The sequence below is a fragment of the Epinephelus lanceolatus genome, chromosome 22, assembly GCF_041903045.1.
Source record: "Epinephelus lanceolatus isolate andai-2023 chromosome 22, ASM4190304v1, whole genome shotgun sequence".
In the NCBI taxonomy this organism is placed as follows: domain Eukaryota; kingdom Metazoa; phylum Chordata; class Actinopteri; order Perciformes; family Serranidae; genus Epinephelus; species Epinephelus lanceolatus.
Window position 1 is genome coordinate 22,401,394 of NC_135755.1, and position 12,860 is coordinate 22,414,253.

The 12,860-nt window shown below is 40.3% G+C and overlaps 1 protein-coding gene across 1 annotated transcript in view; it reads left to right on the top strand.

The window, feature by feature from the left end:
- Positions 1-12,860, top strand: part of LOC117245771 (glucosidase 2 subunit beta-like) — a 201,829-nt gene that overhangs the window by 51,093 nt on the left and 137,876 nt on the right. Inside the window, exon 9 of the mRNA XM_033609260.2 lies at positions 11,393-11,479. Coding sequence (XP_033465151.2) covers positions 11,393-11,479 — 87 coding nt within the window. The remainder of the gene's footprint in view (positions 1-11,392; positions 11,480-12,860) is intronic.

Genomic DNA, 12,860 nt, shown 5'->3' on the forward strand with positions numbered 1-12,860 from the left:
CTTAGAGTTCACTGATGTCATTCTAATTCAGAGGGCTTTGTTTTCCCTTTCAGACTGACCATATAGATTATTAAATGGTCAGCTAGATTTTTCCAAACATGAGGTCAGTGTGTGGTGTACATTTAGGGAAGATGCTCACTGTGCTAAAAAAATAAACACAGTCCTGTATCAGCTCTTGTTTACCAAAACGTATTGGTTTGATGCTTGGCTGAAATGTGCTATGCATATAGATATCGTTTGCCGTAGACACTCTGAATTAATTGCTTTTTTTGTGAGGAAAAATCCAGCTAAATAACAAACTACTTATGTAATATTCTGTGCACAGCTCATCGCTATTCTTTTGCCATTATTTCAGGTCTAACGAGCTAATTAATGAAGCTGTCAATGATGCATCAGTGGCGACACCTTGGGAAGAGCGGAATTCCGTAATAATAATTTCCTCCTTTTTCTCTCAAGAATTATGCTCCAGTTAAATCATATCAGCCAGAAATAATGTTGATAAAATATGAATTTGTATTTTCAATCACATTTTGGTGGGAAATGCTACTGCTGCTTAATATGTTTTACCTTGCAATGTTTTATCTCCAGTAGGAAATGCTTAGGTATAGGTTTAGGTACCAAGACACTTTGGTTAAGATCAGGGGAAAATCATGGTTTTGTTTAAATGTTAATCCCGTAAACATGTGTCTAAAAGTCAGTGTGGACCTTCTTCATGATGTTTTCCTAATCTTATCCAAGTGCTGTGAGTGTCCTAAACATGACTATGAAAGAGTTAAATAATGTTTTAGTTGCTGTGATCAGATATGAAAAAGAGAACTTTGCCCCCTCTCCAGTATTTGTAATGACACGTCAACAATTGCCTTCAAAAATGAAAGAAAGCAAATTTTGTTCCCTCAATATTCAGTGTTAAACCGAAACAATAACAGACTAGATGGTCCCTGAACTCCTCCAGCTTCATGTTGGTGTTCATGCCAACCAGCAACAGTGAACACAACAGCTGCATGCAAGTGTGCGCCAAAGTTCCTTGGCTGCTCTGTACCCACGTATCATGCAGAGTTGATCACTCACAGGTCCATTACACAGGTAAAACACAATCTGTTAAAAACAAGAGAATGAACGATGCACAGGTTCAGTATAAACCAATGTGTTACTGTTGTTGGTAATGAACACATCTGGTCAGGTGTTTTCAGTGTAACAGGCTGGAGGATGATTTGAGTTTCATTCAGTTACTTAGTCTGTTAAAAAGTGGGTCTGTAGTTGATTTGTCACTAAACTGTATTGCTGTTAACCGACCATGATATCACTGTGTTGTTAGTCAAAGCGCACACATTCTCGCAGGTAGCAATTCTGTGCATTGGTGCGGAGCCCTTACCACTCTGTGTATGTGTGTTTTCTGTGTTTTACTGAACATTCAACTCGGTAGATAGTTAGAGGGAAACGTTGCCGATTTTCAACCAGCTCTGTGTCACTGCAGTGTGTGTAGATGAACGGTGGTTGGCTTCACTGCGTGCCGCAAGTGCCCAGAGTTGGTTGAAAATTGGCAAAGTTTCTCTTTAATACTGAAAATACTAGGGATGAGGGAGCACACCGTTATCTGTATCTGCATCTGTACTCAGAATGGGTGGGGTTTGAATTTGAAGTAGGTGTGGCTTAAACTAGAAATGGGTGGGACCTGACCAGAATTTTTTTTTAAACCCTATATTGTTGATTGATTTTTTGAAAACTGTTTTCAGAGCAGCCTCAGAACTGAGCTTCAGATCATTTTAGATCGCAAGAATGAGATTGAACTTAGCTATCCAAATGAGGATTTTCCTCATCACAAGTACTGATATTGAGACATTTTACTTGGATGATACTGGTACTCGTAAAATGTACGTTATCTGTACCGGATACATGTTTCATCCAAGTACTCGGCTCAACTCTAGAAAATACAGAGAAATACTTATTGTGTCTTTGTTTCTACAGCCTGTTTCCTCTCCAAGGGCTTTAAAATAGACATTCAGAGTAGTGGACGTAGTATTAAGAGCTCTGCTTAGGGCAGGTGGATGGGTCTAACAAGCACAGGACTTCGACCCAGGAGACCACTGTTTGTGTCCATGTGAAACTAAAAGTCAAAATTGACTTATTTTGTCATGTCAGTTGTTCGGTGCATGTGTTAACTGCCGTGACGAACAGCAACCTTGATCTTTTTCTAACCCTAACCAAGTAGTTTTGTTGCCTAAACCTAACTGCCGACCCCCTATGTCTAGATAGAACGCGAAAGGCTGCCGGCTTGTGCCCAAGCTTCAAAATATGACAAGTAGGGATGAGATCACATTGATCTATAATGGTGAGAATTAGAATTAGAACAGCAACACTTACCATTAGCCATTAGTGCTTTATTTTCATGTTCCATTGGCTGTCCATTACCTTAAACATGAAATATTGTAAATAATACCCTTTCATAAGGTAGGATGTCAAAGATTTTGCCTTTTTGGCTATACTAAATGAGTATCACATTATTTCCTTAAGTGACGGTATAGTTTGTGCATTGTATGTATGTCACTATACCCCCAGATTATGAACATAATTGATAGGAGACAGTAGTTGTTATATAAGAAGGGTTAAAATAAGGGCCTGATTACGCTCATGTTCTCCTGCTCATATTATCTCAGTCTCCTGTGTTTGTTAATGCATTTGTGCCGGGTGTGGTTGTGTGCTTGTGCACTTAAGTCAGGATCAGTATTGTTGTCACTCTTACTCCCTCCCTCCCTGCTTCCTTCTCTTTTCTCATGCACTCCCCTCACTCCCTCTACAGAGTGACATTTATTAATTAAATATGTGTACTGCCGCAGGATGTGCTTCCCTTTCCACTATCTCCAGACACTAATAATTACATTGGCATTTAGCTCCGTGATAAGCCGACCCTATGGCCTTTATGAAATGTTCCCTGGGCCCGGATACTGAGCAAAATATAGACTGATGTGATGCTATATATTGATCCATCTGCCTGTCTTCTTGCTTTTATCTAAAGAAAAGAGGCACTGTTCATTAGCATGGTTAAAGAATCTAACAGCAACACCTGACTTTTACATCATTAAAGGCTGAAATCGAGCTTTGCTGGAAAGACGCAATAGGTGGGCTGTTTAATTGAAGTTAGAGCTGATGATGACAAGTTATTACAGGTAAATAAATGCCACAGGGAACACTGTCATTTATGAAATATACTCCTCTGGAGCCTTAAAGTCGAAAGATTTATTTTTTATGGCACAGTGTAGACTTCAGGGCTCCATCTATCACGTCCAGATTACTTTGGTCCGAGCCAAATCTCTTTCAAGTTCCATCTGATTCTGGGTCTAAAACCACAGAATTTTATTGCCACTTTCACTAACATATTGAACACTAAGACATGTACAAGCAGCAGTTTGACTAAGCAAAGAAATGACGGATAAGCCGAAAGCTCAACTGCATCAGTGTTTCCTCTTTTAGATTATGCCCCTGCAGATCTAAGTGAAGTTAGCCAAAAAGCTTTAGAGTATTAAGTTTGACTTTGCTTTACCTAATTACTTTGCCTCAGGTGGCCTAATCAGGCTGATACATTGCAAGATTATTATGTGGCTTATCAGCTTCAGGGCTATATCAACTGATGCTTAAGTCACAATTACTGTAATCGTGCATTTAGTTTGTAAAAAGCTTAAATGTACCAGTTACATTTTAATAAGTTGTCAGCAAATAGGCTGCCATCTCTCCTCTCAGTTATCATTGTATCATACTGACTTGTTTTATTTACAGTTTGTAAATGTGTGCTGCAAATATATGACATTTTACCTTATGATTTACACGATTAATGGAATACTTCAATTACTAAACCTGTGTCACACTGAATTTGTGAAGACAAGCTTGTTTTTCTAGCAGGCCTCTGGTGAATGAAGAATCCAAAAACTGAGAAAATTCTCTGTGTATTAAAGTCATAGGTATACATCTTTAACAACAGCAAAACCATATCAAAACATCAATTTACAAACTCTCACACAGCTCATGCAGTGTAATCCAAGTCTCATTTATCCAGTTGTATGTTCAGGACTTCTCAAACAGACACCCCTTTCCAACAGGGAACTGATCTAAAAGTGAAACCTGTCTATGCTCTCTTCAAAGCCAGACTCCATTGACTAAACAGTAATTTTACCTCACTGAGCACAAGTGCTGCTGGTCTACCCCTGCCTCTATTGGTGGTTTGTTTGTGTTATTGTGTGGCTTTGCTGAATCCGATCTAACCCTTTAGAATAGCCAAGGCCACACTGAGTGCTTTTACATGGACAGTTTAATTCCCTTTTCATTTGGAATCAAAGTTCATTCCTATTAAAAGTGAACTTTTAAACACCTAATTTGGAATGAAAATGGCCAATGCGATTGAAAATTCTAATTCCGAATGAAAGAATTTCTCGCACTTATATACACTCATTCTTCTTTACTCATCCAATTCGGTCTTTCTGCGCATGCTTGTTTCCTTGCCCTTCTGGCATGATGACGTACAGTATATAGCATGCATAGGAACAGGCTGAGATAGAGCAGTCGGACTCGTTGCACTCACCGGTTTCCATTCGCCACAGCACGGTCTTCTATTTCCCTCCTTTGACCTTCTACCTCCCTTCTCCTCCTCAGCAGACGAAGCATTAGCAGAACAAGGTTGTTGTCGTACTGCTGCTCCAAGAATATAAGCAAAACAAGGCCGAAAAGGCACTAAGAGCAGCGGCGTCAAGCATCTTGTTATCCGGAGCGAGGACTACAGTGTTTTCTTCCGGTAATTTAAACACGTAACATCCGCCTCGCCCTCTATCCAATCAGAAACCTTCCCTGCCCCAAACCTTGCACAGACCCGAATAAAGGCGATTAAAAGGCGATAAACTGATATCCCGTGTAAACCCTCATTCGGAATGAATATTTCCCATGTAAACTACCTGGAAAAACTTCAATTCCAAATGATTTCATTCAGATTTATTTTATTCCGAATGACAAGCCATCATGTAACCGCACCCAATAACACAAACAAACTAAGTAATCGCGGCAGTGGTCCAGTGACCAGCAGCACCCATGCTCAGTGAGGTAAAATCACTATTTTTGTCAATGGAGTCTGGCTTTGAAGAGAGCATTGATACGTTTCAGTTAAGGTTTCATTCCTCTTCAGAAATGGCTGTCTCATTAAGACTTTTAGGGCTGACGTCAGGAGGACTTCATTTTATTAGTTGGAGGCAACACAACTCACCACCACAGGGCTGTAGGCTACAAAGGAGTCTTAAAATCTTGTCTTGTTGTGTTATTGGGAGCCAGAATAGAAGGAGTCATGGCTCAAAATGCCTGTCAACAAAAACAAGGACAACTATGGCTAAATGTGATGTAAAGACATAAGGACTGGATAGAGACTGTCATCAAAAATGCTGCATGTGCAGCGCACACTTCATGTCAAGTTACGGATAAAGTATTTACTGTTGTAGGGATGAATAACATTATGTGTATTAAGGGTTATCACCTAATCAGATATTGGGGAGGTATTAAGAGGAATATTGGATTTCTCCATAATGCAAAATTTTAGTGCATTAGCTAACGTTAGCTTCTATAGCAAAACAAAGCAGAGGAAACTGTTCAAGAGTCATCCTCCTTTGTAAGTTTGGTGTAGTCATCAACCACAAAGCCGGCCATTCCACCTTCAGCAATCCCGACTGGTCGGCCGGTCTGGTCCTATTGATCAGTGTTTACTTATTCAGGTAACACTCGTGGTCCCGGAGACTGAGTGACCTGACATGGTGTGTTCATAAATTCACTCTACACTAAAATGAGAGCCCTGTTGGTCAAAGAAACGGAGCGTTATATTTATACATGAGTTAACAAAGGTTGAGTTAATCACAGATTTACTCTGCTTGGCGCTCTCCTGCTCTGTCTCCCCAGACCGCTCTGAGAGTCGGTGCTCTGGATAACCGAACGGTACATTCTGACAGTGCTCTGAATTTATGAATGGTCCAGTTTGTGCCAGATGGCGCTCCAGCACTCTGAATGGATGTTTCCGAACGCACCCTCGTCACAGAGACTTGTATCATCTTCCTCCATTGTTGAAACAAGCCAACAGAACTTGCTAGCTAGCGCTAGCTAATGTCTATGGAGAATTGTTTTGCTTCCAGCTAAGCCCCACCCACCAAAAAACATCATAACAGTAAAAGGGTCCAGACAACTTGGCAAAGGGGACTTTGATAATACTGTATAAGTTTTGATATAATTTTGCTGTTGTTAAACATGGACTCTTATGATTTCCTCCATTTTTGGATTCTTCGAAGTTTTCTTCACAAATCTAACACAACACAGGGTGAGTAATTAACATACAAATGATCATTACGCGGGTGAAGTATTCCTTTAAGGTTATACGTCTTTTAGCTTCCCTCCTGGGCTAGAAGAATACCTTAATTCCACAGAGCAGTGCGAAGCAATCACTCCAGGTTTGCCTGAACAATCCCTAATCACCAAATTAAACTTGAGATTCGAGTCTCACTTGTTCCAGAAAGGTCCGGCTGAAATTACCAGGGAAGGTTTCAGTGAAAACCATCTGGGCTTTAAATTGGACCTTTGGGCTCGGGGGATTGTATGTACCATTCGGTATCAGCTAAGATGACCAGTGTTCTTGCTGCCATGGGAAATCTGCCTCTGACTTCTATTATTTTGGTCGATGTTTCCGTCCTCGTCTGTCAAAGCGCCTGAAATACCCCTGCAAGGATCACTAGCGAGTACTTTTCTATCTGAACAACATGCTGTTCTGCTGTATTTGCCGCTGCACTCGACTGAGGATAAAAGCCCAAATTGAGTGACAGAAATGCTTAAATGAGGCAAACTGACAGAGGTCTCTGGCAGCTTTATTACATATGTGACTCTCTGTTCACATATGTGTACATTCAGTATGCACACATACTGTATGTGCTTTAATACTGTGTGGGAGTGGTAATATTTTCACTTGTGTGGGTTCATGGTAATAGATGTCTCATCTTTTTGTTTGTGCTGTTTCCACGTATTTGCAAGGTGATGCATTTCATAACTAGAAACCCAATATTCTCTTGCCAGGTGGATATAAGTGGTATTTGTAGAACTGTGCTTCTGGGACTAGCTGGGTCTATCAAATAACATAACACAGTATGTAGCAATGTTATTTGATCTTTCCTCTTTTCTCTCTCCCTCTCTCTCTCTGTAAGGCAATATCTCTGCATACTGTTATATCAGCGCTCGTGTTAGTTTGACTAAATCAACTGTAGAGCTTATTTGTCGGAACTGTTGGTGAATTTTCACATAACAGGAGTCAAATCTCCCAGAAATTGCAGTTTAGATACAGTTTACAGACTAAATGTGCTGCTACATGAAAGTGATAGATGCTTAATGTGCAATTTACCCACAAGACCACATTTACATAACATCTCTTAAAGATGCAGTTCTAGTGAGGATCTGACAGTTTTGAAAAGGCTTTTCACGTCATTTTTTTTTATCTTCACCCTCAGTTGAAGCATTTTGGTCTATTCACTTTGTTACCTTGTTAGCCGGAGCTTGTTTTGTTTCTATATTTCAATAAATGAACATGGACAAGGTTGAGGCTCATTACAGCTGGACTCTGTGGGAGTGAAAAAGGTTCACTTTAGTTCTCCAGTCGTCCTTGTTGGCCAACCAAGCAAAGATGGTTATTTTTATGGGTGTAAAACACTTAGAATTATGAAGCTGTCTGCAGCTATGAGTCTGATGCTTGAAGTAACTGAGCAGAATCTGACAAACAACAGTTGGCCTGATACTAGGCCTGTCACAATAAATATGTTATCGACTTATAATACGATATGTATGGACATGACCTTGATCATTTTGCTGACCTTAATATTGCTGCTTTTGTTTATATGTGTGTTTGTTTACATTAGAATGTCGCCAACATGTTAGCCAACGTGATGCCAGAATAAACAGCAGTATTTCCCTGGCCATTTTAAAACTTGGGTGCAGAAATTCTCCCTTTGTACGAGTACGATGAAAATTAAAGACGACACCAGTAGTGTAAGAGTGTTTTCACATATAGTCCTTTTTAAACAAACTGAACTCAGTCCTTTTAAAGTGCACCAAAAAGTGGACCAACAGAAAAAGGACTTAGTTCTCTTTCTGGTCAACTTCAGCTCTGATGAGGCTCAGCCCTCTTTCTGTTCACACTACAGCCTATATATAATATATGATGACGTAGTTTTGTGCTCACTTGGACGTGGTATTGCAGTGCTGTTATGAAGCCCCTCACTTTCAGATGAACTTAAAAATGGAGGAAAACCTTAGCGTTTCTGTGTGCTTTAGACTGTATCTGTTTGATGTACTCTACATTCCACATCTGGAGACGTGCAGTATGTTCAGTGGACTCTTACTCTACTCCTTTCCCTGCATCCTTGCAAGTGTTACAGGCAGACATGGTTTGGTCTGTTTTTCAAGTGTTCCAGTGCAATAGCATGTGATCTAGAGGGCTAAATACAATGGCAAAGAGCAAACCAAACCTGGAATGCTTTGTGTTAGGAGGGCACAGGTTAAATGTGGACTTGAAGTGAACCGAACTTGTAGGGTTGGCTTCAGAGCGGTCTGAGTTCTCTTGGAGTGTTCACATATGCGCAGAAAATGCTAAGTCACCAGTCTGAGTCAATTTAGAAGGCTGAAAAAGACCAAGTATAAAAACAGGCACAGTTCTGATAGTCATTAACTAGCCAACCCCTGAAAGTTAGCCAAAAAGTCAGTTGTTTGTCATTTTACCCTTAAAACAACTTCGTCCTCAATTCTGTAAGTCCACCAGCAAACCGCCCAACTCCCAGACTGTCCATCTATGACGGCACAACAGCTGGATTATGGAGGTTAATTACTGAGGTTGCAATTTTTGGAGGTTCGCTAAACTTGTCTGTTAGTCACAAGAGGCATCATTTGGTTTTGGTTTTGTGGACCAAATTTTGTGTTAAATCTTAAACTGAGTAGTTTTGGGCTACTCCTACAAAAGTACTAGAATTTTTTACATATACGTTCTTGTTTAAAGGTGCTGTGTGTAAGAATGTGGCCAAAACGGTTACTGCACTCAAATTCAAAATACTGCTGCGAGTCGTGTCCGCCCCCCCTCCCCTACAGATTCGAGGTTGCTGGACAGCGGCACGCTGGAGACTAATTTGTTCGCCCACGGGCGGCTGTCGTGGCAGGGCTGCGTCGCCGTGTCCTTGATCTTTGGTTTTCCAGCGGACCGTTGGAGCAAGTCCGGCTTCTCTGCTGCTAATGCTGCTGCCGGGATACAGCTGAGGAGACTGCTAATGCTATGTACTGGGACACTGCTAATGCTGCTTGCCGTGCTGCTGTAGATCAGTCGTAACTGTAACTGATGCTGAGACTCTACTGACTGCGTGACTGGTAGACAGCGGTGGGTGGCGCAACAGGCCAAAACACAAATTCAAAACATAAACATGATTTGCGGACCGTAAAATTTTTTTTTAAATGCGAATATTCTGGCCGTACTGTTGTTGTCGGTGAGATCAGTATGTTATATGAACATTATTCCTTAGTCTCTGTGACATATTAGGAGGATTTTCGACTATTTGCTTTAGATTTCTTACATATAGCTCCTTTAAGTTAACAGGTGTTAATTACTTTTCTTTAAAAGTGTGTTAAATGTTTTTTTTTTTAAATCCCAATTTCAATGTCTGAATAGTCTTAAGAATTAAAGTTCATTGTTCTTTGAAAGGATGTACTTGCATTATTGTGCTGTTATATTATCATTATATCAGTGACATAAAATGGTCTTTACAATAATATCTTTTATTGCAATCATTTGTAGAACAAAATATCGATCAACAAAGGTGTTTGTTGTGACAGGCCTAGCTGATACTAAGTAATATGTTCATTATCGATTACTCTATCATTTATTTCAAGTAATTGTAATCACAAGTTCTGAAACTGTGACGTCTATAAATGTCTTCGTTTTAGACGACTTACAGTCCAAAACTCAAAGATCTTCAATTTGAAATAATCTGACAATGAGATAAATAGAAAACCCTTACAAATGAAAAACTAGCACCAGAAAATATTTGACATTTTTCCTTGTTAAATGACTTGAATGAGGAATTCATAACCAAAATTGTTGCACATAAATTATCTGTTGATTGACTAATGGATTCATAGACTCATTGTTTCAATTTCACTATAGATTCTGTCCTACCAAACTTTTGTTCATAAGGTTGAAATCAAGATGCAAAGAGCGTGTCCTCAGTAACAAAAGATAAAGACTGAATGCTGCATAACAAACAGTGAACTTCAGCCGCATTCAGCTCATTTCCTCCCTGTGCACACAGCAAATTTCAAACAAACACATTTTGATTTGGCTTCGGAAAGACCATCTAAGCACAAAAGAACTTTTCCACCGCTCACATCCAAGGTGATTCACAGCACCTGCCTGCCAGTCCAAATGTCCAGATCCACAGTCGTGTTTATTAGCTTAGCTTAATTGTGCATAGTATCTAAAGGTCAGTGCCTGCTGTGATACATCGCTGCCAAATGGCTTCCAGGGGACACTGTTTCAGATGAATAAACACTGAAAGCTGCACCACCTTCCACCCCTCCGTCCCCATCCTTTACCTCCCAATGCTCAGCAGCATCACATTTCGGCTTTTTCAGGCCTTGCACAAGGTCCTGTGACTGATGGGCATCCACTAGTATGCACCGCCTCACTGACTTCCATTTCAGCTGGCAAAAGGCAGCAGATTAATTCGCTTGTCAATTTTTTCCACCCTTTTCTTTTTTTCAGCAGAGGTTTATTCAGATAGGAGGAACGATGTGTTTGTCCTCCAGTGAATTAAAACATGCAGTATATCTGTATAACTACACCCTACCCTGTGATTAATGGTATTTGACTTCTATAAGCAGTAAACTTCTTCCGTTTGGCTGTAAAAGCTGATTTAATGAGAGAGTGACTTGAATAGATAAGCAGATATGGCAGCAGGGATTATTGGGAGGTGAGCTGAATGGGAGATGGATGATATGCAGTTTATTATCAGATATGTAATGCACTTTTTATAAGCCCATACCTGTGGGGCCAGCAGGCACTCTGTGATAGATGTGAGATTGCGAGCTTGTGTGCATCTCAAGATATGCGTCAGAAAGTATACGCGCTTTTGAGGAGATGTGTGCGCTTGTGGTGCAGGTTGTGTATTAGGTTGCATTAAGAATTTACAAGAGAAGAGAAAGCCTTATATGTTAAGTGCTTGTAAAGATACAGAAGCTCTATGTTTGATTAATATACTGTGTTTGCACATTGAATGTGTTTGTTTGCAATTTGACCTCAACTGCCCAGTTACAGTGTTTATCATACTTTGACTAAAAAATGACTCTTACCCCTCAGGCTTTGTTGGGAGGCGGCTATCAGGTGGATCTCACCAAGTTTCAACACACACTCTGGGACATCCTGACAAAAGGAGACAGTGTCAAGGTGAGCGGCATCATTCTTCATTCTTCCACCACCCACCTCTCTTTCTCTTTGTTTTTGTGTGTCAGCACTGGCGATAGCTGTGGCCGGAGGCATTATGTTTTCGGGTTGTCCACTTGTCTGTTCTTATGTCCGTACATCTGTATGTACATTCGTTGTCAGTCTGTTAGGGCTGTCGCAGTGAAGGAATTCTTCCCCCTGTGTTAATTAAGGGTGGCTCAACAGTATGATGTGTTGTATTGCCACCATTTTTTTTGCACATTACTTCATTTATCCTGATTTTATTGCTTAGTAATTTTTTTAGTCTATAATCAGGCACATTGTTGCTGTTTAAATGACAAAGACACAGTATTATTGCAAAAACAGCAATAATACACTTCAGTTGCGTTTGGTTGCTATGATACAGAATATCCACAAAAGGAAAAATGTTGGCACAAGGTAGAATACTTGCTCTGAAAGAAGGGAAGACTGAAGTACTTAGTGAGAGACGACTATTGTTGTTGTTCAACAGTGTGATGGTTGGTCTTTGTGGTATTTGCCCCACCCCTCCTCCACTGTGATCGGACAGCAGGGTAAAAAGTGACAGTGACGAGTGGCTGCAGCGTTTTACCCAAGGTTGAACATGGTCCAACCATTTCTAAATGGAAAAAGATGCCGAGCAATTGATTCAGGCCTTTATTTCAAGCCACCTCGACTACTGAAATGCACTTTTTGCTGGGCTCCCAAAAAAACACCACTGAGAGACTTCAGCTCATTCAAAACTCTGCAGCTTGGCTAGTACCCAGAACCAAGAGGAGAGAGCACATCAGGCCAGTCTCAGCTGCTCTGCACTGGCTTCCTGTTACATTTAAAATTGATGTTAAGGTCCTCCTCCATGTATACAAAGGAATTTTTTTTCCTGATTTTACTACCCTTGTTGTAAAGCAGTTTGTGCTGCGTTTCTTGTTGGAAAGGTTTTATATAAATAAAGTTTATTATTATTTATCAACCAGATAGATGTTAAACATGCAATGCTCAGTGCAAAATTGTCTCTCAGCGCCTTGTTATGCTGCTTGTGTTTGTAGCATAGAGTACACACGGTGCTTTCCCATGAAAGAAAGGAAACAACATGAGCATATTGGTTGTGGCAGTTGCTCGCCATCTCCTTCAGTTGGCTTGTTGATACTGATAGTGACGTTGATAGTATGCATTACTGCAGTTAGCGCATCAGCCCTACTGTTTGTAATCGTAATATCTCAGGAACACCCTGAGGTAATTCCTTCAAATTTGGCACAAACATCCACTTTGACTCAATGATGAACTGAGAAGAATTTCATGGTCAAAAGTCACTGTGACCTGACAAAACATGCTTTTGGCCAGAGTTCATACGTTAGTTATGACAGTA